At 50.6% G+C, this 26,505-nt stretch overlaps 1 protein-coding gene across 4 annotated transcripts; it reads left to right on the top strand.

Moving 5' to 3' along the window:
• The first annotated feature begins 415 nt into the window (after window positions 1-415).
• PI4KB (phosphatidylinositol 4-kinase beta) lies at window positions 416-26,095 on the top strand. 4 transcript variants are annotated; one of them, XM_044914169.1, is made up of 13 exons: window positions 416-754; window positions 8,042-8,978; window positions 13,505-13,549; window positions 15,930-16,157; window positions 17,245-17,472; window positions 19,020-19,129; window positions 19,638-19,742; window positions 19,961-20,084; window positions 20,855-21,120; window positions 23,634-23,766; window positions 24,013-24,133; window positions 24,787-24,849; window positions 25,245-25,784. In XM_044914169.1, exons 2-13 carry the CDS (start codon window positions 8,070-8,072, stop codon window positions 25,424-25,426), a joined length of 2,514 nt encoding a protein of 837 aa, XP_044770104.1. In that variant the 5' UTR covers window positions 416-754; window positions 8,042-8,069; the 3' UTR covers window positions 25,427-25,784. The 4 variants fall into 4 exon arrangements, with proteins under 4 accessions (XP_044770104.1, XP_021543690.1, XP_021543691.1 ...); XM_021688015.1 differs by lacking the exon at window positions 24,787-24,849 and having other exon boundaries at window positions 25,245-26,095; XM_021688016.2 differs by lacking the exons at window positions 13,505-13,549; window positions 24,787-24,849.
• The last annotated feature ends 410 nt before the right edge of the window (window positions 26,096-26,505 follow it).

Raw genomic sequence — 26,505 nt, 5'->3', positions numbered from 1 at the left:
ATAGGGGAGGGGGGAAAGCCACTGATAGCAATTACGGTAACTCCGTTGCTAACACAAACGGACTCATTTACATATAATTTGCATGTTCAGGTACTTATGGAAGTACCCAATGTGTCTGTACTTCCTTTCTTTAATAGGGCACCCACAACCGCCTGCCGGCCTGCCTCTCTCTGCTCTAGGCCAGGGGGCCCTGTCCCTTATCCAGTAAATTTTACTACCTTCTCGGTTCCCTAGCCTCGCAAACGCTACCTCTGAGCCTCCGGAAGATTGGCCCCTCCTCCCACCCGTAGGCTCCTCCCTTCGTCCTCTCCTCCCTCCCTAGCTTCCAAATGCGTCTTCCCCGCCCCCTTTTCTATTTCTGAGCAGGCATATTCCAGGCAGCTCACCCGACTCCTTAGATTGCTATGGGATTGGTAGGGTCCTGAGCGTCGGAGAAGCCGGAAGGCATATCCCAAGAAGGGTTGCTGGGACTCACAAGAAGAATTGAGCCCTACTGGGAATTTTTATTTTCGTCTTGCTTTGCGGAGGGAAGGCGAGGAGGCTGTGCGGCCCGGTCGAACTTGAGGCAGTGCGAAGGCCCCCTCAGGCGGCGCCGAGGGCAGCCCCTAAGCCGGGGCCTGGCTCAGCCGCCGCGGCCGCTGTCAGGGAAGCGCAGGCGGCCAATGGAACCCGGGAGCGGCCGCTGCTGCTGAGGCGGCGGTGTCGGCAGCCCGACCCCGACCGCCCGCACCCCCTCCGCGGGGGTCCTCAGGAGGTAAGCGACTCCTACCCTGGGAGTCCCCCTGGCCCTGTGCGTGGGGGGGTCCCTCTCCCACCCTGTCCCGCACAGCCTCCCCCCGCCCCCACACCTGGGTTTGACTACAGAACTGCCCTCCGGGTGGCAGCTGCACCCCGGGTGCCTTCACCCTTTCCCTTCAAGTCTGGGGTCCTCTGCTTTTTTGGCTTCCTCTTCTGTTTAGCTCCTCCCTCCGTCCGGGGATCCCCCCCGCCCCTCCCCCCATCCCTGTTGCCTCTGTCCCGAATTATTTTCTCCTAAGTCACGAACCCTTTCCACATCAGGGTACCTCTTGTAATGTCCATTCTTGTTTGCCCTTCCTCGTCAGCTGTGTTCCGCCCCAAACCTTTCCCACAGCCTCCTCCTTCATCCCCTTTTCCTATTTTTGCCCCTTTCCTCCGATGTCTCCGTGCAACCCCAGCACTGGGTTCCCATTTCCCTGAGCTCTCTCTTCCCTGTGGCCCTCTATTCCTCTGTTTCTGATTCCATTACCTCACCGCCACCCACCCAGCTCCTGGCTTCCAAGAATTGCCTATTCCCCTCCCCTTAAGAAATCTCAGGCCCTCATCGTCATTCCCAAAGTACTATTTGCATTGTACTTTGGTCTTAATCCTTACCCTTCTCTAGAGAGCTTTATGATCCCTGTAACTTTCTTTAGCTTCCCTTTTCCCACTCCTCAATACCCCAATCTCTGGAGGTTTGTTCCTATAGAAAAGATCTAACAGTGCCTCTTCCCATTCAGGATTTCCATCTCTGACACCTTCTCTCTCTCTCGTTTCAAGGATTTTGCTGATCCTTGTGACCCTTGGTTCTGTTTTCCCTGTGGTCTTTCTGTGTTCTCTGTCACATTCTTTATCTCTACATACCACTTATTTCAGGATCAGCTAAATCTTGAACTAAGAAGAAAATGTGTTGGTGGGGGGAGCCTCAGCTGTCTCACTCAGGCTTTTCTGGACAGAAGGGTGTTTCTGAAGGATGGAGTAAGTTTTGAAGAAGTTCCTATCAGATTACACTTTGTTGACTACCCAGGATCAGCCACTAGGAGGGATGAACAGGCCTGCCTGGAAACTGTGAGATTGTGAGAAATTTTGTTTTGGGTTACTTAATTTTAGGCTTGTCCTTAAGGGATCACTGATTAGAGTGTCCTCCAGATCCAGAAGGAGTCAATTTATTGTCTGTGGCTTACTGGAATAGTTCTGGTTGATTCTGTAAGGCTTAGGCCTAGGGTGGGTTTGGGGGTAACTGAGAAAAGGAACATGAGACATTAGAGAGAGCATGGACATTCAGAATCAGGACTTTTGGATTTAGTATGTGACTTCCTCACTTGACCTCTAGAGTGACCTTTTTGGGAGAATGGCCCACTCTGTGGGCATCAGTGCAGTAATGGGCTACTTGTAACATGTGGGTTGGGGGAAAAATTAGATTTGGTTTATTTGTTTATAAAACATTCTGGGTTTCACAGAGAAAAGGCATTTCTTAGTAGTGGTTTAGCTGACCTGAGAGTTTTCCTTCATTGTGATCTCTCTATTGGGTCTTTCTAGTCGACAGCTGTGGCAATAAGTCCATTTGAAAGACAAGCTCCAGGCCTGCTTCCTTTGTCTGCCTTGCCTTTTTTCTCCACTACATGAAGTTGCTGACCACCTGTGCTGTTCCTCTTGGACTTGATCCATAACTCCAGATTCTGTAGATGGAAAAGTATGTTTGTGGGAAAGCCCTTTGAGGAAGATGGCTGGGAAAGAGAACTTGGAGTGAAGTGGGACTTGGGAAACTAGTTGCTCCCTTGTATGCCATGTCTCTCTTGGCCTGTGATAGTGAAGAGGGCATGTGAAGTTGCATTTTTCTTCCAACTCTAAGTCTTTTTGAAAGTAATCATGCTTCCTCTTCCCACTTATTCCTTGTCTCCCTCTTCATTGTTAGCCAGAGTGCAGTCTCCTCATCCTCCTTTTTAGGAGTAGTTTCCCTGCTTCATTCTCAGAGCTGGGTCCACGCTGCATGAGAACGTGTTTGCTGAATGCCATTCAAAGCAGCAAATTGAGCTTCTTTGATTTGGGGAAGAAGTTTGGGAGGAACCTTTCAGTAATTGGCATGAGACAAGAGAGGGCCTAGTCCAAGCGCATTTGGGGCTTGCAGCAGGGAGGAACAGTTCAGAGAGAGGTGAGTGCACAAGTTACTTTCTTTGCCATCTGTCTGTTTCAGCAGGGGCTCCCAGAGCTGGCTTGGGCTGTCTGACTGGAATCTGCTTATACCAGCTCCCATGGCCCTGCACAGAGACTTCTCAGCCTGATTCAATATTGGCTTAGCTACCCTGAGACCACTGCCTTCCCTGCCTTTCTGCTGCTAGCTCAAGAATGCCCTCTTCCCTGATGCCAATCCCCCACTGGGGCCTTGGGGGAAACATTTACGGGATTCCTGCTAGGGTCTGAGCCTACTCACTGTTCGTCCCTGGGTTTCTATGAGAAAAAAAAGTAGCACTTAATCTCTACTTTGTCCATTGAGGTCAAGGGAGAAAGATGAGCTGAGGCCTTTTTAACGAAAGGTTTGAGTTAGACTTTAGGATATGAGGAGGAACTTCTCAACAGCAGAACAAGCAGCCTAGGGTTATGCGGAGTCTCTTTGGAAGAGCAGCTTCTTTTTAAAAATTATTATCAAAGGTGGGGCGCCTGGCTGGCTTAGTTGGTGGAGCACACAACTCTTGATCTCTGACTTGTAAGTTCAAGCCCACGTTGAGTGTAGAGATTACTTAAAAAAATAAAATCTTTAAAAGAAAATTATTATCAAAGGCAAACATGCACTTGGTAATAAATCCAGTGGTACTTAAGAGTTTATGATGAAGGGGCTCCTGGGTAGCTCAGTCGTTAAGCGTCTGCCTTCAGCTCAGGTCATGATCCCAGAGTCCTGGGATCGAGCCCCACATCAGGCTCCCTGCTCAGTGGGAAGCCTGTTTCTCCCTCTCCCACTCCCCCTGCTTGTGTTCCCTCTCTCGCTGTGTCTCTCTCTGTGAAATAAATTAAAAAAAAAAAAAAAGAGTTTATGATGAAATCAACAGTCCCTTTCCATTCTTCCCACTCCTCCTTTAGAGTTAACATCTTAATTATCTCAATGTTTATTTTTGAAGGTTATCACCATAGCATTGGATAAAATACTCGTGCCTCTATTTCTTGGTTTATTAATTGTTACAAAAGAGCATTGAACTTTAGAGGATTTACACTTCTTGTTTATATAATAGTCATTTTTATTTATTAGAAGCCTCTGTAATTGTAAATAACATATGTGAACTTCCCTTTCTTTTCTATGAACTTGTAACAGTCTCTTAACTACCCACCTTGTAGGATGAAGATAGTGGCTTCACTACCCTTTTTTCCAACTCACATGATCCATCTCAAAGGGAGGAAAATTGAGCTTTCCTACCTGCTTGGAAATCAGATGAGCTCTTAAGACAGTTCCATGAAAATACAGGAACCTATAAAAACATGAGGATTTTCCTGAACCAATCCATATTTTTCTAGTCCCCCAAGAAGGGAATTAACTGGGTGAGGGGATTGATTTGGGGCTTTCTACTGTCCTGTCTAGCAGAGACCAATCCAGGAAATCCTTTAATGAAGATCAGTAGGGGGTTGGAAGGTTCTTTGCCTGGAATCTTGTGATGAGAAGCAGGAAGCCAGGTTAAACATCCCCTCCCCCTAGAGTTTTTGCAGACATTTACTTAAATGCTAGGTCATACAGAATACAAACATGTACACCCTCTTTGTCCTCTATAGCCACTGCTGTGCTCAGCCCTGAACAACCCCCTGATGCTTAGATGAGGATTCCCTACACTGCCCAGACAATTAGCTGTGGAGCCCCATCAGTTGTTAACACTCTTCCACTCCTACCCAGTGCCTAGAAGCCAGCTGCTAGGCTGGGGTGGGGGAGGCCTCTTCAGTTCCTTCATCATCTAATTGGAAGGCTAGTTTAGGCTCCCAGTGTGAAATGTGGAGCCTCAGTTGTTTGAATGTCCTTGAGAGCATAGGAGCCATTTGATATTAAAGGTTTGGATTTTTTTCTTTTTTCCTATTCTCTTACAAGGCGACGGGTGATGAATATAGGACCTCTTCCTTTTTTCTTTTGCTTTCTAGTCCTTTCACTTTTTTTAGAATGGTTACTTACCAAAGTTATATTGTCTTTGCTTTTGAAAATGAATGAACTGATGTTGAAGACCGTATTAGGACTTAGGTTTTGGAGAATCCCTTTCCTATTTCTTACTGTCTAAATTGGCAACTCAGTACCTCCTCCCCCGATGACTTGTTTCAGATGCAGGCAATCCTTGAGGCTCAGGGAGGCGAGGGAGGTCCAGCTCCAATTTGGTAGTTTCTAGTGGCAGAGCCACTAGAGAGGAGTCCAGTTTTCCTGCATCTCTTGACACCATCTGGTTCCCTGGGGAATAAAGACTGAGATGGGGGATCTGTTTGGTGGAAAAGTCCCCTGAGTACTGTGATGCGGGATTCGTCGCTGAGCCCTGGGATAAAAAAAATAAATAACGGCATCCTTCCCTCCCCTCCTGGTGCCACTAATAATCCCAACTGTGGTCAGCTGGGGCAGGCATCTGCTGAGTATCCTAGTGAGGTCTGAGGTGCTATATATGGGAGGATGTCTGAACTTCATGTCCCTTGGAAGTTTTGAAAAGTGGATTTTAGGAGCTTTTGATAACTTGGAAGTCTCTGGAGTAGAGGGAAGGGGAAAGATTTGCCAAGCATAGAGAGATTGAGGGAAAAATAAAAGTTGGTTGTATAAAATGATTGAGGCTATCATGTGAGTTTTTCAGCAGACCTAAAAGGTGGTGGTCTCAGTTGAATTAGAATGACCCTCTGGTGCAGAGTGCCCTGCAAAGGTGTGGCAAGGAGTGATTAAAGCTTATTATTTCTGTGTAGCCTAAAGTTGCGAGTAGAGACAGATCCACATAGGCAGCCATGCTGGTTCTACTACTCAGAGGGCTCTGCCTAATTTTAGGAGAGAGCATGATGAACGAGTTGCCAAATTTTTACTGGTACCAAGCTCAAACTGCATCAGAGAAATTAAATTCAGGGATGGGAACTTCTTGTTTGACAGAGTTGGGAGAAAGATAAACTAGCCTTTTTTGGTGATCTCTGAGAACAGAAGAGTTCCCCATCTGTCTTCCTGCAAGACTTAGTGGTGACTGCTGGGAGGGAGGGAGCTAGGCTCTACAGTATAGGGCAGAGCAGAGTAACTGATTCTTAACATTTCAGAGGTGCAAGAAGAGTCACCGGAAGGGTGGCGGTGGAAAATGGGGCTTCCCAGAGTGATTATAGAGAATTTGTATCGGAAGCCTCCTTTCACCTACCCAAAGTGATACGCACCCAGATTCACTAGCATCAAAGGCAGTGTCACTGATGGTTGCAAACTACCTGCGTTTCCACTCTACAGTAGATCCTGCCTTCCTCTTGCTCACGCTCTTGAGTTTATCTTAGACTCGCTCTTGTGTTTTTGTGAAGAGGCCTCTGAGCCCGTTGTTGACTACAGTCGGACTCTGGAGTTGGGTAGATCTGACATTCACAGTGTGCCTCTCCCAGTTCTTGCTTTGAAATTTCCTTCCGTTCTACACGATTCTGATCCAAATTTGGTGGGGCTCGGAAGAATCGTCCTAGGAGAGCAGTGGCTTTTGTCAGCAATGTTCTCTCACTCCAGAGAGGGACTCTTGGTGATGTGATTCCTGTTCCTCCTTGTTCTTTGGATGTTATAGACCCATGAGCTCTAGCTAAATTCTTTTTGCCTTCTCCCAGCCTTTCCAGTTCTTGGGCTGTGTGTATGATAATGGAGAAAGTAGTGTTGGGGTAGGAGAGGGCTGTTATAAATGTTTTGGGAGATTCTTAGACAACAAATGTAATGCTAATTCACTTTCCTTATAAACAGTATATGTGTGTGCGCACACACTCGTACGCATATACACTGTTTACTAACTTGTTAGGTGATTAGGATTCACCCAATATTTATTGAGTACTGCTGTGTGCCAGGGACTGTGCTAGATCCTTCTACACTCATGATGTTTTCCCCCACAGCAACAGTGAGAAGTAGATAAGTTTTTCCCATTTTGCAGTGGAGGAAACTGAAACGCAGAAGATATGTGGTTTGCATAAGTTTACACATCTCATAATGGCAGAGCCAGGATCTTGAATCTCACCCCATTTGACTCCAAGTTCAGCAGTCTTTCCACTATACTTAACTGCTATGGCACTAGAGAAAGAGGGAATGATATCATGAAGTCAGACAAGCAGAGAAATGGCACACTTCAACGGGGTTGTTGATGGTTGTTTTAGAGCTGTTTTCTTCTCAGTGAAGCCTGGATGGTATTTGCTGGCCCTTATTCCTTGGGAACTTTGAGTCTGAAGGGAAGGTGACTAGAGGAACATATCAGGACTTGGATACTGGGAGGTGTCAGGCTGGTTCAGTCGGAAGAGCGTGGGACTCCTGATCTCAGGGTCTTGAGTTTGATCGAGCCCCACATTGGGTGTAGAGATTACTTAAATAAAAATAAAACTTAAGGGCGCCTGGGTGGCTCAGTCGGTTGAGCGGCTGCCTTCGGCTCAGGCCATGATCCCAGGGTCCTGGGATCGAGCCCCGCATCGGGCTCCCTGCTCTGCGGGGAGCCTGCTTCTCCCTCTCCCACTCCCCCTGCTTGTGTTCCCTCTCTCGCTGTGTCTCTCTCTGTCAAATAAATAAAATCTTTTTTAAAAAAATAAATAAATAAATAAAACTTAAAAAAAAATAGACTTTGATACTAAATGGAGGTGAGATGCTTAGGACCTGTGTCTGGAGTGTTATATGGTAAGGAAATACAATTTAAAGAGGAAAAGAGAAAGGTTATTGGCAGGCGTGTCAAGGGAGACACAAGAAGAACACAAGATAGTGAAGAGTTAGGGACAAGGAAATAAGACCAGAATTGCTTCCCAGTCTACCTGAAGATTCGTAAACCTATGTAAACAAAACGTATAAAGCAGCATTTTGCAAATGCAAGGTAGGAACAGAGGCTAAGCTGATAGCTAAGTGCAGAAGGAAGGAAGAGTAATGTGGCGATCAGCAGTGGAGCTAGTCAGGGAAGGCTTCGTGGGAGATGACTTCTCATCTGATTTTGAAGGAGTCCAGGAAGACAAAAGAGAGGAGGGGCCTGGGAAGGTTTCATGGTGGACGAAAGGAAGACCTGAGGATGGCACCACTAACCAGTGTGTATATGTGTCTCCCTTTCTGTTCCTTTCTCCCTCCTTCCTCCTGTAGCTTGGAAGCTCGAAGTCTGGCTGTGGCCATGGGAGACATGGTGGTGGAACCTGCCCCCCTGAAGCCAACTTGTGAGCCCACTCCTGGCCCGCCAGGGAATAATGGGGGTTCCTTGCTAGGCGTCATCACAGAGGGGGTCGGGGAACTATCAGTGATTGACCGTGAGGTGGCCCAGAAGGCCTGCCAGGAGGTGCTGGAGCAAGTCAAGCTCTTGCATGGAGGTATGGCTGTATCTAGCACAGACACCCAACTGGAGCTGGTCAATGGGGATGTTTTGGACAGTGCAATCCGTTGCCTGGACGATCCACCTGCCCAGATAAGGGAGGAGGAAGATGAAATGGGGGCCACTGTGGCCTCGGGCACAGCCAAGGGAGCAAGGAGGCGGCGGCAGAACAACTCAGCCAAACAGTCCTGGCTGCTGAGGCTATTTGAGTCAAAACTATTTGACATCTCCATGGCCATTTCATACCTGTACAACTCCAAGGAGCCTGGAGTACAAGCCTACATCGGCAACCGGCTCTTCTGCTTTCGCAACGAGGATGTGGATTTCTATCTGCCCCAGTTGCTTAACATGTACATCCACATGGATGAGGACGTGGGTGATGCCATCAAGCCCTACATAGTCCATCGCTGCCGCCAGAGCATTAACTTTTCCCTCCAGTGCGCCCTGTTGCTTGGGGCCTACTCTTCAGACATGCACATTTCCACTCAGCGACACTCCCGTGGGACCAAGCTCCGGAAGCTGATCCTCTCAGATGAGCTAAAGCCAGCTCACCGGAAGAGGGAGCTGCCTTCCTTGAGCCCAGCCCCTGACATGGGGCTGTCTCCCTCTAAGAGGACTCACCAACGCTCTAAGTCTGATGCTACCGCCAGCATAAGTCTCAGCAGCAACCTGAAACGAACGGCCAGCAACCCTAAAGTGGAAAATGAGGATGAGGTAAAATGCCTGGGAGGGGCAGTGGGGCAAGATGGCATGGAGACAGGATGTCTGATATATAGTTCCTCTGTCCTTTTCTCTCCTTCCCTCTGTTTCATTTCACTGATAAAAGCATGGGATGTCAGATTGGAAAAAGACCTTAGAATTCATGTATTCCCACTGTCTCATTTTACAAAGAACTCAGAGACCTAGAGAGATAGAAGTGACTTGCCTCAGGTCATGTAGCTAATAGCAAGGCTGACACTCCTGACTCTGTCCAGTTGTTTTTACTCAACTTCACTGCCATTCCATTAACTACTTACTTACTGAGAACTGTGACAGAGACCCTCCCCACCCTGACTTGAGACCTGGGATATCTACCAGAACCTCTCAGAGTAGCAGCCATCAGGGAGGAAAAGGGATGGTGTGTGTGCTGGGGGGCGGCGTATTAAATAGAGCCTTAACTTCATTCTCCTGGTCACTCCTCCTCATAATCCCTCTGCCCCACTCTCCAAAGATCCTGCTTTTTGTTGACTTAAGAGTAAGATTCATTCCCTATCACTGAGGTATCTGCAGAATGCCCTCGCGCCCGCCTTTCCTCAGGGGAAGGGATGTCTTAGCATTTGGGAGAAGCACGAAGGGAAGAGGGAAGTGGTCTTGCTGTAGAGTAAATCTTGGGCATGCCCAGAGTCTAGTCAGAGACCTGAAGGCTGGAAAGAAGAGCAGGCTGCAGGAGCAGTTGGGGTGTCCAGAGCAGGGAGGAGATAAGCACATCAGTAGGTTATGCCCACCTTCCATTCCATGTCTGGACAGATAGCTTGGGAAGTTGCCACTGGACAACTAAGTGTCAGTGACCTGGTCCCAGCCAGACAATGATGCCCCAGTCCCCCCCTGTGACTCACCACTGGCCCAGCTCTCATCCTGGCTGCCAGCCCAGCCTAGGAAAGAAGGGAGAAAAGAGCAAGGAATTTGCACTTGTTGGAAAATGCATATAGCCATGGTGCTGGCATCTGCCCCTGTGGGGCACATAACTCACCCACAGTTTTGGTACAATGGGACTTCTTTTCAGCTTCTTTCAATCAGAGTGACTAGGGAAGGGAAAAGGCAGGACGGAGGGAGACTACAGAGCCTGCTTTCTGGAAATTTGGGGTTTTGTTATGATAATAATAGTGAAGCTAAAAGAGCTAACATTTGTTGGGCACTTATTAGATGCCAAGCATTGTGCCAAGTACTTTACGTTTCATCCTCAACAGTCCTAAGAGACAGGGATTATTTTACCATTGAAGAGACAAGTTTAGAGAGGTGAGGTGATTTGCCCAGGGTCCCTCAGCTAGGCCTCAGATCACAGCTGGTGCTTTTAATCATTCAGCTGAGCCATCTTGCTTATTTCTCAGCATCTGCATTCCCAGGCCCTCAGCTGTCAGAGTCTGCTTGGGGAAGAATGGCCTAGGCCCTAGCCATCTAGGTTTCCACAATTCCATGCACAGGCAGAAGAGCCCAACGGTTCTCAGAACCAAAATGAACCATTTTCTTTTCTGGTTGAGCTTGCAGGGAAGTTCAAAGTCATGAACAGAGGTCGTTGCAGAACAAGAAGAATCATCCACATCTGGTGGGACTAAGGCCCTGAAGGGTTTGGGAGCTCCTTCTCTTGGGGTCAAGCCTGTAGCAGTATGTGTGTGAGCAGCTGCAAATGCACCCCTTTGTGCCTCCTGTCAGGCATGGCTTTTCTCTATATGCATTTGGTAGTTGTCATCTTAGGACCAGAAAAGCTGAGGCCTCGGGCCTACTCTGTGCTGGTTCTTGGTCCCTCTTCCTTGGATCTAACTCCTTCCCAGGATGGGATTATGGGTGACTCTGAGACACAGGTATTCTGTGAGAGCTTAAATCCTCTGGAGTGGCTTCTCTGGCTGCCATTCTTCCCAACCTGGCTCCTTATCATGGGTTATTAGATCCAGGAAAGGAAGGAGATACCAGATCCCTAGGCATTCCTAGGTTATCTGATGCTGGCAGAATGAGACACCTGAATCCACTGTGCGACCTTAGGAAACGTGAAAGCAGGAGTGAGAGAATAAATATGAATATCTCTAGGGGTCTCAGCATTGGAGTCTTTGGCACAGAGGTCTGTCTAAACCCCTTTGGCAATTTGAGGATACGTCTTTCAAGGCTTTTGTTCCCCAAATACCAAGGGAATTGGTTTTCCTCCTTCTGCTCCTCCTCCTCCCCCGTTATGCAACATTCATTCACTCAGCAAATGAGCTTGTACCACGTGCACAGCCCTTGCCAGAGGCAGTGAAGGATGAAGGATAAAGTGTGGCTCTTCCCTCCAAGAACTTGTAATGTGGAGACTCCAGTATCTAAGAGTCCGCTTAGTATGTGACTCTCAATTTTGTATACTGAAACTTTACTGAATTTATCAGTTCTAACAGTTTTTTGGTGGAGTTTGTGACTCTCTTGAGAAGCTGTTTCCTGCATGTAAGGAGGAAGTCTACAGCTTACTAAATAAAGCACATAATTATCTAAAGAGAAGCTCTGGAGGGTAAAGTGAGGCCACAGAGAAGAGGCCCCGGCTGCCCGTGCAGTTCTCTTCCTGCCCGGAGTCTCCCTGCACAGTCCTTTTCTGCCCAGATCTCACACAGGGTTCTCTTTTCTCTTAATGATGGATCTTTCACATTCTCCACTATAAGCCAAGGACTCTAGCATGGATTTCTCCCAGCCCCCACCATTTCCGCCCCCGAAGCCTGCCACTTCAAAGCAGTTTTTGTCAGCCTAATTGGAGGACTCTGCTCAGGTAGTCTTTCTTCCCATTAGTAACCAAATGGTAAACATTTTGGCCTAGAGTGGGGGCCCAGGGAACAGAGATGATTTAGGTACCACCCCCACCCCACACCCTGCCCCACATAATGACACTCGTAGTAGATCAGCTTTGTCTTTTAAGGACTATAACCTTTGTACAGAGAAATCTGCTGCATGTCACACTGGAAGCCCCAGTGGGCCTTCCAGCCTGATGTGGTGTGATGTCAGCTTCTTGGCCTCAGCTTTTCTCCTGGAGCTGACTCAGTGTGAGTGACTCAAGCCTACAGAGTAGGAGAGAGGAACAGATCATGATATACCTCCCTTCCCCCAAGGCTACTAATGAGTCAGACGGGACCCGTCTGTGGAAGAATCAGCTGGAGCATTGCTCACAGAGCGGTACCCTCCCTGCTGTTCCTTCCCCAACCAGCTCATGGATAGAGATTGAACCCCTAAGTCAGAATAGGCTCTGGCATCCTCACTGCCTCAGTTCTGTCCACCTCTACCCAAAGCAGAGGAGTTGTTGCCTTGGGAGAGTATTTGACCTGCCTTCTCCCTCCAAGTGCCCCTCTCCTCAGATTCTTCAAGGAATGACCTGACTATAGGACCTCCAGCTAGAAGAGAATGTAAACCATGGAATGGAATTAAGTAGGTGCTTGAAATACTGATTGCAGAGTAGAAGCTCAGTAACTAATGTCCTCCTGCTGTGGGAGCTCTCAGGACTTTGTCTCTAAGTCCAGGCCCCTGCCCTCCTACATGTTTGTGCACCCTTCTCCCTGCCCTGGGAGACCTTGGTGGACAGAACCCAGGATGGGCCCGTGCACGAGCTGCAGTAGAACTGCTGAAGGCGAGTTTGACCACCAGCCCTTTCCCCTGTTTTTGCTCACGGACACCAGTAAGACACAGGCATGGGGTGAGATTTAGATAAATCTCCTAGGCTGGGACCTGGACAGCTTCTGCTCAGCTGCTCAGCTTTCACAGGTGGATGCAGCTAGGACCAGCTTCCCAACTGAGGTCCAAAAATTGTAATTTACTGAGTGTGGCACGAAATAGCCTGATTGGAACCCTGCGGAGGTTGAGTAGATAGGAGGAGAGTCATCCATCCTTTATGCCCAGCAGCATCTAGCCCAGAGGTGTCATGCTCATGGCTCTGGGGTGTCCTTCATCACATGGCTCAAGGTTGGGACTGGCCATCCCAGGATGATAATGAGGCTGATTGGAAAGGAGACACCCCTGGCACTGAAAGTTTAGCTCTTCTGCTTCCTCCCTGACATTTGCAAGAAGCTGGAGGAAAGCAGGCTTTCCAGTATGGGGGCCATGCAGCTTGTTAAATTCAGTTCCTTTGTGGTGGTTTCCACAGAGAAGGGTTTGGGTAGGAGCATGTGAGTGGCTGAAGAGAAAGCGGGCAGCTTGGCAGTGCAGTTACCGCCCTGAGGCACCCAGCTGTAGGGTCTGCCCTAGAGGGAGAGCTTGGTGCAGGCAAGGAGAGAAGGGGACAAAGTGAAAAGCCGAGGTCTTCTGTCTCTTCAGCCCTTCTTCTGACCTCACAGTCTGAGCCAGCTCTCCATTGTCTCCTACAAGGGTCAAGAATTTGGGCAAGTGGTGTTTCTGGGTTGACTTTCTGTCATTAAAGCAGCCAGGTAGAGATACATGAGAGAAGCAGTTATGATCCAAGTTGGAGCTAAATTCTTTGCCTTTGTCTCTCTCCCCTCCCTCCCTGCCCCTCCTCCTCCCCTTGCCCTCTGGCCCTTTCCCAGGAGCTCTCCTCCAGCACCGAGAGTATTGATAATTCATTCAGTTCCGTAAGTGGGGCCAGGCTGGGACTGGGTGGCAGGCTCCCCCGCTGTGGCCGCATTTCCTCTCCGTCCCCAGGCCAAGGCTTGAGTTAAAAGATCCCTTTTCTTCCTGGGAGATCAGCCCCTCCCTCCCAGGGCTCCCCAGCCTGGAGGAGTCCCCTGCCCTTTGTCACCAGTGCCCTGAGCCCAGGCTTCGTTGTGCTCTATCCTTCTCCCAGACGCAGCTGGGATGCAGTGCGACTCAGCCCCCAGTTCCTGGGTCTCTAGAGCAAACAGCTGGGAGAGAGGTAGAATTTACCCCTGGATTGGAGCCAAGAACTTCTTGGCAGAAACCCCCAGGATCCTATTTCTCCCACCCAGGACCCTTTCCCTATGGCTTCTGCCATCAGACCATCAAATATTTATTTGGTTCTTCTAAATGCTAGGCCCTGTGCTGGGGGAGCAGACCCCAAACACAAACAGGATTTGGCCTGAAGGAAAGTTTTACCTCCCAAAAGCCGGTTTTCTTTTTTAGCTTCAACCATCTTTCTTCCAGGTCTGAGTTCTTCCCTTTCCCAGCTCACTGCCCAGGAGGTTCCTTAATCCGCATTCTCCTTTCTTGTTCCCTCTGGACTAACCCCTGACCCTCTGGTCCCACAGGGTCTCAGACCTTGTTGCTGGGCAGAGACGTGAGAGGAAATGCTGGACCCTCTGGGAGTTTGGATGATTTTTTTACATTTTCTTTTTGATTTGTCTACCCAATCAGTTTTCTCCGTTCTGTGCTGATCCCCTTTCAATCATGATTCCTATCTCCTCCCATGTGGCAGAGCCTCTCTCGAGGCCTGGGGTCGCATCTCCAACATGCTGAAGGAACGTAGGGGCCCCCAACCCAAATGCTGATTTGAGGATGGGAAGGAATTCTGCCTTTTCTAATCTGAGATGACTGAATTGGTTGGGGTGGAGGGTCCTTGGAACAGTGACTATTTGCCACCTGATTGGATGGATTAGGGGATCAGAATGAATGAAGGAGTGAGTTTCCAGATTTCCTCTTCCTTTCTTTTGCTTTCTCCATGAGGCCCCTGGGATATTTCCAGGGACCACAGAAGCCCAGTTCTACTGTCTTCCTGTCTTGATCTCTTTTCAACCCGGTCTCCCAGAGCATCCCTGATTGATTCCGACATCCTGTTTCATTATTATATGGGACCCTGAGCCAGCCCCCAGTGGGGCAGAGCCTGAGAGATGAGCTATTCCTTTGAACCCTGGCTCTTTGCACATGCAGAGATGGGCCTGGTACTACCCAGCTTTCAAAAGAAGCTCTTTTTTGCAGTGTGAGGGAGTGAGGGTAGAAATTCTCAGTTCTCAGGAAACTAAGCAGGACCCACAGAGAGGGAGAGAAAGGCCTGGTGAGTGAAATACTGTTTCTATAAGAAGAAATATTGTTCTTATCTAGCTGAGGGGAGCTGGGATGGGGATGCTGGCAGTGGCCACCTTGATAAAGTACTCCTAATGGTAGAAGGACTTAGGCTGGGAAAAGAGCCCTTCTTTGTATCCATCTTTTCCCCCACCCTCATCTCACTGCCCAGATGGACCTTTCTGGGAATGATGAAGTGCCCAGCCTGAGGAGCCAGGCTCACAGCAGGGAGTTAATATGGGGAGCCTGTCCCTGAGAGGTAGGGGAAGAGGACCTAAGGAGGAATCACTGAAAGAGACAGACCCTCAGGGCCCTTGTCAAGGGCAGAAAGGAGCTATTGCTTTCTCCACCCAATCCCCACACCTCCCTCCCTCCATCTGCTTTTTCTGTCCCTGTTGATTGTTCCCTCATTAATGCAAAGTCTGTTCATCCCCTTCACATCCCGTGCATGTGCACTGACCCCTTGTAAGAGATTGTGGGGTGGACAGGGGGATGCTATGAAAGGTAACAAAAGTCATTTGAATGGAGTAAGTCCTTGAAAGGAGACGTAGTGACTCAGAACGCCCCTCCTTAGCCTTGTGGGCCACTGGCAGAGCCCCTTAGCAGAGACTCAGCCCAAGGACCTGGAGATAAGTGAAGCGTGTCAGGTATAAGCAGCTCTTCTCTCTTGATGTTGTCCCTCCACCCATCTCGAAGCCTTGGGACAGTTCGTAACAAACTCAGGTCCAAGAGAAGAGAGGTACCTCCCAGTGACACAGGTTCACACCCCCTTCACCCTCAAGAATCAGCCTGTGGAGGAGTGTGCTGGCTTTTCTACCTATTCCCAGCTGAAGCTGTCAGGGGTGGAGTGGTGGGACCTCCCACCAGTGCTGAAAGGTAGCTCCTTCCCTAGAGTTCTCCAGACATTGGGATCCGTGGCCAGGAGTGATTAAGTGGGTGGGCCACTTTTTTCTGTGGTTTATTTACCGTCTTTTACTTTGACCCAATCCCCTGTAGCCTGTCAGACTGGCTCCTGAGCGAGAATTCATCAAGTCCCTGATGGCAATTGGCAAGCGGCTGGCCACGCTCCCCACCAAGGAGCAGAAAACACAGCGGCTGATCTCAGAGCTCTCCCTGCTCAACCATAAGCTCCCTGCCCGAGTCTGGCTGCCCACTGCTGGCTTTGACCACCACGTGGTCCGCGTGCCCCACACCCAGGCTGTTGTCCTCAACTCCAAGGACAAGGTAGGTGGGCTCTGACCCAAACCCTACCTCCTATTTGACTCTTCTCCCATGGTTGTCCAGGTTCCCGTGTATACACTCAGGGATGCCCCACCAACATCCTGGCCTCCACGGTTCATGCGCACGTGTCAATCTTGACTTTATCTCAGTGCTGTTGTGATTCTGAGGGCCCTCTTGTCCCCCTTCTTGGGCCTTGTTTTTTGGACCAAAAAGGCCTAATCTTTTCAGCTTGCCTCTTCCTTCCCATGTCTCGGGAGAGAGTTACTCACCAGTCTCGTTCCAGCCCTTTGGTAGCTCTTCCCTAGCCCTTCCATAACCCTTAGGCTTTCCAGCTACAATGACAGTGGGAGTAGAGAAATAAATCTCTTGTTTCCAAGACCTTTTCTGATCAGAGTGGGAAGGTAGAAGGAGAGAAGGATGCCGGACTCATGTTGGAGAGACTTAGCTGTCTGCTGATTGGAATGAGTCCTAATGGTTCAGATTCTTTTTCAGAAGTGTTGAGGATTAGGACCCTGCTTGGAGCAGTGCCTCATTTTTCCCCAGTCTCTGTCTGTCTTTAGGACAAGCCCCCAGATAGGCTTCTAGGCCTCTCTGAAGGTGGTAATTGATAGTTTTGCCCAAGTGTATCATCTGTACATGTTGGAGCTCAGCTGAAACATTTTTTATTTTTAAGATTTTATTTATTTATATATTGGAGAGAGAGAGAGAGATTGAGAGAACGAGTGGGAGGAGGGGCAGAGGGAGAACAGACATCCTGCAGAGCAGGGAGCCCAATGTGGGGCTCGATCCCAGGACCCTGGGATCATGACCTGAGCCAAAGGCAGACGCTTAACAGACTGAGCCACCCAGGTGCCCATCAGCTGAAACATTTTAAAGACCTGTGCACTCTCTCACCCAAATTCTTGAAATGCGTGTTCACAGGACAAGTTCCTGCCCTGAATATGGCATTCATAGTGTCAAGGGACTGACAGGTGAGGGTTGGAGCTAGGAGTGGGCAGCTGGAAGGACTGTGTTAGCAGAGTTGAGATTTGGGGGACGGTGGTGGAGGGAAGTTGGAAATACTGTTCTCACACACACACCTCCCCTCCAGGCTCCCTACCTGATCTATGTGGAAGTCCTTGAATGTGAAAACTTCGACACCACCAACGTTCCTGCCCGGATACCCGAGAACCGAATTCGGAGCACACGGTCTGTGGAGAACCTGCCCGAATGCGGTATCACCCATGAGCAGCGGGCAGGCAGCTTCAGCACTGTGCCCAACTATGACAATGATGATGAGGCCTGGTCGGTGGATGACATAGGCGAGCTGCAGGTGGAGGTGAGGGAGCTCCCTGGAGGTGGTACTGGGGCCCAGCACCCGTTCTTCAGGAGCTTTCATTGTATTTGAGACAAGGCCACACACCCTGAGGCAGGTGCCCATGGGGATGAGGGTGAAAGCCCTGAACACCACTAGTCTGGACTGTTCAGGTGGAGCTCATTTTCCTGCAGAAGGAATTTAGGTTAAGTATAAGGATGAACTTCTAAGCCCAAGGGAGGGAAACTTAAAATATTTATTGAACATCTGCTATATAAAGTTGTCTTAGGGAAGTAGAGAATAATAAGTCATACATTCATTCCTTCAAAAAGTATTTATGGAGAGCCTTGTTTGTGCCAGCCTAGAGTACTGTGGACTAGTGAACAAGGTGGCCCCTGCCCACAAGGAGTTTATGACCTAAAAAGAGAGGGAACAAAACCAGTCAGCAGGTAGCTATAGTATGGTGAGATCCAGGTTGTGCTGCAGGGAGCGGGGCGTTAGGCAGCCCCTGAGGGTGGGGGTCGGACTTACTCCAGACTTGGGCCTGGGCACACCCCATATGATTTCCTGAGGAGGAAATATGTCAGCGGGGCCCTAAAGATGGGTCACTGGACTCACTGGACAGACCATTCCCAGCAGAGGGAATAGCAAATGTGCAGACTGGAGGACGAGACAGCTGGGCTCAGTTGAGGAACTGAAGGACGTTATGTGTGGCTGTGATGTGCTGTGTGGGTGTAAGTGGTGAAGAAGGAGGCTGGAAAGGTTGGCATGAGCCACATTGTAGGAAAGATCCTATCAACTGTGGAAGGAAACTTGGACTCTGTGCTGGGCTCGTGAAGAGCCAGAGCCGCATTTTATGTAGGACTGTGACACAACCAGATGTCACTTTGTGAAGACAGACTCTCTGTCCTTGAGCTTACAGTCCAATTAGGAGATTGGACGCAGACATTTAAGGGGAAAAAATCTGTTTATAGGATATACAACAAGGCAGTGTGCAGTAAGTGCTGAGTGGAGTCGGGGTCTGGTGGAATATTTTGTATTTGAGAGAGATGGGGAGATTAGACTGAATGGCTGAGACTGAAGAAATGGTCAGAGGGGCCTAGTTCTGGACCCTACGGGAGAATGCAGCTGTAGCCAGGGAGAACTCCTCGTAAAGGGCCAAAGTCCAGCCTTCTCTGGTGGTCGTGGCGGTGATGTGCAAACCTGATCACTCTGGGGTCTTCTGGACAACTTGTTAAAAATGCAGGCTTCCAGATCCCATTCCCAGTAATTCTACTTCAGATCGATGGCGGGATATGGCAGTCTGCATTTTAGCAGCATTCCAGGTGATTCTGATGAGGTAGTTCGCACTTAGGGAAACATTGCTGTAAGGCCCGTGTGAGTGCCCAGGCATTTGGGGTCCAAGCGGTGAGGGTGGCGTGGAAGCAGGGCAGGCTTTCTGGAACAGAGTCCAGAAGTGGGGGAGCGATCATGACGCAGAGGCGGCAAGCGTGTAGAGTGACTGGAGGAGCAGGTGACAGAAGTGAGGCCTGTGTTTGGCGCTTCTGACCTGTGGTCCCCTGCTCTCCCAGCTCCCTGAAGTGCACACCAACAGCTGTGACAACATCTCCCAGTTCTCTGTGGACAGCATAACCAGCCAGGAGAGCAAGGAGCCTGTGTTCATAGCAGCAGGGGACATCCGGTATGGCCAGACCACCCTGCCCCACGTTCTTCCTCCCTCTCAGGCACTGCCTGTCTCTGTCCTTTCCTGTCAGCCTGCCTCTCTTTCCCTCTTCTCTCTCCTTACTCCATCGTTGTCCTGAGGCCGCCAAACTTGAGGCAGTGAAGGTACAGGTTGAGAAATTACTGGGCTACCATGGAAGGAAGTTACATTTAAGAGCAGCATTTCTTGGAATGGGTCTGAGGACTACACGTGTCAAAACCAAGGGAGAGGGAGGAGAGCTTGCTGGAAATGCAGATGCTGGAGCCACACCTGATCTGAATCAGAGTCTTGGTCAAGAAATGGGGAGGGCCTGGTAACCTGCATTGCAACATGATTGCAGACCACCAGGTTAGCAAAACTCTCAGCCCAGGTTTCTATCTCTGTGTGCCCAGAATCAAGGAAAGAGTGCAGGAAATGCCGGCATAGACAGGGACATGAGGCTCTGGGGTAACTCCTCCAAGCAAATGATATAGTTTCTTCCTGCTAGACGGCGGCTCTCGGAGCAGCTGGCTCACACCCCCACAGCCTTCAGACGAGACCCGGAAGACCCTTCTGCAGTTGCTCTCAAAGAGCCCTGGCAGGAGAAAGTAAGGTGAGTCGGGTGGCTGTGGTCCCTGGGCCCCTCCCAAAGCTTGGAGGTGGCCTCAGGTACTCACCGTGGCATCTGTGTTGTCCGCCAATCTCCCAAACTATCAGGCTCCCAGGCATCGGGTCCTTGCCTGTGGGAGTTTGGTTTGGACTTCAGGCGGAAGCGATGTCTGTCCTCTCCTGTCCTCAACCCTTTGACACCCTTTGCTTCTTTCTTCACAGGCGAATCAGAGAGGGCTCCCCCTATGGCCACCTCCCCAATTGGCGCCTCCTGTCGGTCATTGTCAAGTGTGGGGATGACCTTCGGCAGGAGCTCCTGGCCTTCCAGGTGTTGAAGCAACTGCAGGTAAGAGAGGGGGGGAGGAAGAAGGGGAACTCAGCCCAGCTGAGGTGAGCACACAGGTTGTTACGCAGGTGGTTCCACAGGGAGCTCTGCTGGGGACCAGCTTCCTGCCCAGGTCTAAACTGGATGCAGCTCCCTCGAAAGCTGGTGCTCCTTCCCCAGGGTACTTCCCCAGGAAGTACAGCCACAGGAACAGCTCCACGGCGACCCCTCGTGGCCCGTTCGTGACCTGCACCTGCTGTGATCTCTGAACTCGGGAGGCTGGATTTGTCCTTTAGTCTCCTAACTGGTCTGTGGCAGCTGGTTTGCAGTGTGCTGAGATGTCGATCCCCTGAACCTTTGGATTGGTCATCTGCAAGCAACTTTACCTGTTAATCCTATTCTTTCTATAAATATTGTCATTTTCTTAAGAGGCTTTCTCTGGACCTAAATCCTTTTCTGTCTTCTATTATTTGAATTTGGATTAATGGCTCACATTCTCTGTGTCTGTGAGGTGTCAGTGTGGTTTCCCATCCTCCCTGCCTTTTTGGGGCTTTCAACCTACACGCCGCCTTTTCTCATATACTTCCCTGTATCTTGTCGAGCCCTGGACTTCTTTCAGAACTCCTGGTCCTCAGGGGGAATCAATGGGTTTTACTCACTTGATGGCCTAGAATCCAAGGCCACAAAGATGGGAACTGTCAGAGGTTGGGCTCCGGGGACAGGGGGTGGATTTTAGCCTCCTCCCCTGGTTTGGAAAGATGATAGTTGCATGCCCCTGTGTCTCCCCACAGTCCATTTGGGAGCAGGAGCGAGTGCCCCTGTGGATCAAGCCATACAAGATCCTTGTGATTTCTGCTGACAGTGGCATGATTGAACCAGTGGTCAACGCTGTGTCCATTCACCAGGTGAAGAAGCAGTCACAGCTCTCCTTGCTCGATTACTTCCTGCAGGAGCATGGCAGTTACACCACTGAGGCATTCCTCAGTGCGCAGCGCAATTTTGTACAAAGTTGTGCTGGCTATTGCTTGGTCTGCTACCTACTGCAAGTGAAGGACAGGTGGGTGAACTCCTTATCCTAACCTTGTCCCTTCTTGAGAGTTCTCACTCTTCATCACCTGCCGTGGCCTAGATGTAACAGTGGAATGAACAACACGTTTTAAGCAGAGACTTGTTCGTGTGCCATTAAGCAGGAAGGCAGACTGATTAGTGCCTGGGTACAGGGGCAAAGAAGTGGAAGACTTCTGGGAGGAGCAAGGGTTTGAGCGAGCAGGGTCTTCAGGGACAAAGGCAGTGAGGACCGAGAAAGCTGTGGGGGGAGGATGCTCCAGGTGAGGAGACAGCGCAGTGTGCTGCCTGGCAGGGTGGTGGGCAGTGGCTTCATAGGTAAGCTGAGGTCAGGTCAGAAGGGCTTTATTTTGCAGGCAGAGGAGTGACAAGATCCAGTCTGTGTTTAGTGACTGCCCCCAGGACACAGAGAGTGAGGGTGGATGTAACTGGGTCTTCCATAAAGCAGGAGGTCCTGAGGCCTGGCCCGAGGGTAGCGGGGGCCACCAAGAGCAGAAAAGAGAAGATGGGTATGAGGAACGTGGTGGATGTACAGTTGCAACTCCCAGCGCTGAACTCTCCTTCTTGTTCCAACATGTGAATTTCAAAACTTTTAAGTATCTCTTGTGCTGAGAGCAGTCATTTCTTCCAATATCACATGGACCTTTGTGAGGTCCGGCTTCACGTATAGGCGAGCATGTCGGACAGATAATTACGCCGCCTGGGGTCTTGCTTTCTAAGACTGTCTCCAGACAGTGACTCAGGGTCAGCACCCAGAACGCTCCCACAAGTCGTGCCTTTCACTGGGCAGGGGGCAGTGCCCTGAAAAGGCTGAGATGCGATGGCCTCTGCTCGTTGGGTTCCCAGTGACATGGCAGCACATGAAGATCTAACTCACAGGGCTGCTTATCAGAAATCTAATATCTATTAAGTGCTTGCCGTTCTTATATGAAAACCCTGTCAGGCAGGCATCTCCTTGTGAGGGAAATAAAGGTCAGGGAGCTTTCAGGACCACTGCTTATTCTACCCTGACAGCCCTGTAAGTGAGCCCGGTAGAGGCTCTGCGTGTGCAGGCTGATGGGAAATGTAACTATTTGTAAGGAGTTTGGTTGCAAGCTTTAGACTGTCCCTGAAGCGGCAGGATTTTGAGCCCAGGGCCCAGGGAGCCTAGTGCTGAGCCCCAGATTGAGTAGGTGGGTGGCAGGGAGGCAGGGCCTAGTCAGGCCTCTGGGCTTTCCTGTAGAAAACTAGTATGTTTGGAAGACTTTAAAGTGGGGGAGGGGGCAGGCAGCTGATAAACCTTTTCTAATAACTCGAAAAAGGAATGGATGTGGTGAAGCCAGGAATGGAATCAGCCACTGGAAAGAAGTGGCAACAGTGAACAGGCCCCAGACTGGAATCAGGTGCACGAGGTCTTCACTGCTTCAGAATGAGCCCCCGAACTAAACTGCCTTGCAGCTGGAGCGGACTCGAGCAGTTAGGAGATAAGCTGCCCCTCAATAGCCTGGGGGCCTTGTACACGAAAGTCACTTTTCCTCTCCGGGCCTGTTTCCTCACCTGTAAAATGAGAGGTTGAACAAGGACATCTAGAACCTTTCTCGCTCCCAAGATTGTGCCTGTGCTGGTAAAATTGTAATGCTTTCCCCAAGGGGAAAGGACTGAGGTGGGACTGGTTCTCCCTCCATCCCCCTCTTTTGGCCAGTCTGACCAAACCTAGAGAAGGTGGCTTCAGACCCGGAGCTCTTAGCCTAACAAAGCCTCTATTGACACGGAGGGGGTCGGTTATGCTGAATGGGCCAGGCTCACATGCTTAGCATGTTAATTGTTCCTCCTGCTGGCCATTCATGTGGGAATGACAAAGACCTGGGATTTATCTCCCTCTAACTCTTCTTCCTGCAGCTAGCCAGCCCCTAGTAATTGCTTCCTGAGATTTTTTTACATAAGTGTCCTTACCGAATGGTTAAAACCTACTCCTCTGCTCCTCGGAGCCCCGACACAGTATTTAACATTTAAACTCCCCTCAGCCCGCTCTCTTGTGGTGGGGCTCTGCTCTGCAGTGGGCTGACAGGAATTACCAACAAAACTCAGGTAAGTAGGTTCTGACTGGAGGCCTCCCACTGCGCCAAGGGCTTGGCCTCTAAGACAGTTGGCTGGAGCTACAGAGACCTTTCCTTGCTTCCAGCTTCTCTACTCAGTTGGGATCAGTTTGGGTGCTAGAAGAATGATTTTTGGAAAATGGGGATATTCTTAAACTGTTTTTAAGTTGTTGATAATAGCAATTTCAAAAAAAATCATGATGGCAATTTCGAACCCCAGAGCCTTTGACAGCAGTTTACTTTTCTGATTTCCCTTCTTTCCTCTGATTAGCTTTAGGTCGTAAGAGGTTGGGCCCAGAGTTCTAGGCAGCAACAAACTTGGCAGGAGGCTCCCCTAACCTGGTATCACATGGCTAGGGTGTTGCAGCTTGAGGCTCCTGCCTCAGTCAGACTTACGACTGCCTCTTTCTCTCCTCTGCCCCCTCCTCAGACACAATGGAAACATCCTTTTGGATGCAGAAGGCCACATCATCCACATCGACTTTGGCTTCATCCTGTCCAGCTCACCCCGAAACCTGGGCTTTGAGACGTCAGCCTTTAAGCTGACCACAGAGTTTGTGGACGTGAGTCAGGAAGGAGAGGTGCCTCACTGTGTTCTTTCTGTCATGGGAGAGGGAGCTGTGGGCTCCCCCCAAATTAGGGACCAACAGAACAGAAATGGCAGCGAGTCAGGGTGAGGCTAGATGTCCTGGGAGGCTTCCTGCCCGATAAGAGAGCGGGGAAGTCACGGAGTTTGGCATGCTTGCCCTGATGGAGGAAGTCCTGGCTGGCTTGTGAGCCCCCATGCACACACAAGTCTCCCTTCGCAGGTGATGGGGGGCCTGGATGGCGACATGTTCAACTACTACAAGATGTTGATGCTGCAGGGACTGATCGCTGCTCGGAAGCACATGGATAAAGTGGTGCAGATCGTGGAGATCATGCAGCAAGGTGGGCTGGGAAGAGGCCGTGTGTTTGGGGACAGGCCAGTGCCCATAGTGCTTCAGGGGTCCACTTAATGTTGGGGCCCCAGGGCATAGAACTTCCAAAAAGTGGATTCCACCTCAAGACTGGGGGCACGGTTTCCCAGAGGGTGCCATTTGTCCTTTGGGACATTGTTTCTGGTGGAGCTGGGTCCCAGGGATGGGAGGGGGTGGGGGGGTACAGACTGCAGAAGCTACCCCTTAGGCATCCTCAGGGAGAGAAGAGCCCCATCTCCAGCCTCCTGGTCCCTCCCTGTCTCCCCATCCCTTGGCCCCCTGATTTTTTGTTTCCTTCCATCCCTCTGGCTCTGCTCTTTGCCAGCTCAGGTATTTCCGGTCACCATTTTCCTCCCTGTTGGCCCTTGACCACTGACTGCCCTGTCCCCAGGCCCCTTCCCTGTCCTAACACTCGCTCCTCGCGGTGAGCGGAAAGTATTTCCTCTCTGCTCTTCTTGATCTACCCCCCCCCCCAGCCATTCCCTCTTTGCCTTGCCACCTGGAGTCTCTCCTCTGCCAGCTCTTCTGGGCCCTAGTCTCCATCCCCCTCCTCAAGGCTGCCGCATACGCTTGGGCTGAGCTGCCAGTCTCCTCCTCCTTCCCATCCCTGCCTCCACCCCACAGGTTGTCGCCGTTGCTTGGGAGCATCCCCGTCTGGCCCCGTGATGACGGTGGCCCAGGTCATCTGTGAGTGTCAGACGTAGCATAGGCAGAGGCCTGCGACCAGATAAGTGCCCAGCTCAGGGCCTTTTCCCCAGACCCTCTTCCCAGCCTTCCTCTGGGTCCTGAGACTGCTCCCTCTGCCCGTACTGGGGGCGATGTGGTGCCGGCCATCTCCCCCTCTATCCTCACACCCTCATCTAGAGGGGCTTAAGAGTGTGGGATGAAGATGGGCTCAAGACAGGGTCCCCCCAACGCCCCCATCTCTTCCCAGGCAGAACTGCATCCACAGTCAGGGAGCTCTCTGATATGGGAGGGAAGGGGCGCTTCAGCTACCCCTGGCTCTGTATTTCCTGCTGTAGCTGTTACCACTGCCCCCCCCCTTGCCATCCGTGACCCTGTGCCCTCACCGCTTTCCCCAGGTTCTCAGCTTCCTTGCTTCCATGGCTCCAGCACCATCCGCAACCTCAAAGAGCGGTTCCACATGAGCATGACTGAGGAGCAGCTCCAGCTGCTGGTGGAGCAGATGGTGGACGGCAGCATGCGGTCTATCACCACCAAACTCTATGACGGCTTCCAGTACCTCACCAATGGCATCATGTGACACCCTCCTTCTCAGGCCCCGGAGTGGTGGGGAATGCAGAGGACTCTCCCTGGGAGAGCCCTTGCCTGAGAAACCCCAAACCAGGAAACCCCACCCACGGGAAATGGAAGGCAAGAAATACAGAGGATCATGTGGTAACTGTAGAGCTTGCTGGGGGTGGGAGAGCCAGCTGTGGGGCCCAGACTTGCCGGGGCTTCCCTGCCCCTAGTGGTGTCATTGTTACCATCTGACAGACTGCAGGACTCGCAGTCCTCCAGAGAACAGAGGTGACAGACGTGAGGGGCGCTGGGGCCTTTCTTCTCACCAGGGTCCAAGAGGTTCTTTCCACAGGCCATCCTTACTCTGTTCTGGGTCCTGAGGGGGGGTGGGGGGGGAGTAGGTTCTTGGTACTTAGGACTTGATCCTGTGGTTGGCCTTTGGCCGTGCTGCTGCCCAACTCTGTCCCCTCCCAGCGACTGGCCCAGGCCGAGTTCCCCTTGCTGGGTGGACTCTGGCATAGGGTCCCCATCCCAGGGGTGGGGAGGGGAAGGGTCATGACCCCTCCTGTGGATGCGGGTATCAGCCTAGTCACAGGGAATTCCTTGGCCTGATCCCTTCCCCACACCCAGGGAAATAGCGCTCAACTTTTTATTTTTAATTTTTGTTTGAAATAAAGTCCTTAGTTAGCCATCTCTGTCATTTCTGGATTGTAATTTTTTTTTTCAGGGGTTGGGGCGGGGGGGTAGTTGAGTATGAGCAGACGTGTGTCCTGGATGCCAAAGGCATCACAAAGAACTGAGTGGAGGAAGACTGCTCTTTCCCTGCCTGTCTTGGTCAGTGTGTCCTTGTCCTGGGAAAGGCCTCCCCAGCTTTGACTCTCTCCCCCTCCCTGCCAAGTCCACCACATCCAGGTCACATAAAAAGAGGAGCGTGAATGGGGATTAAACCACGAGCAGTTTTAATGGTCTGGTTTTCTCCCTCCTATTTCCCCACTGTTAGTATTATTATTACTACAAGAATAAAGGATTCCTGAGAGCCTGTCCCCTCCTCTCCCTTGGGCCCCCCTTGACAGGACTCGTCCCTACCAACCCCCCTGGATT

The sequence above is a fragment of the Neomonachus schauinslandi genome, chromosome 4 (assembly GCF_002201575.2).
Source record: "Neomonachus schauinslandi chromosome 4, ASM220157v2, whole genome shotgun sequence".
Classification (NCBI taxonomy): domain Eukaryota; kingdom Metazoa; phylum Chordata; class Mammalia; order Carnivora; family Phocidae; genus Neomonachus; species Neomonachus schauinslandi.
The sequence above is the reverse complement of the archived record's forward strand: the minus strand, read 5'-3'. Positions and strand labels throughout refer to the sequence as shown.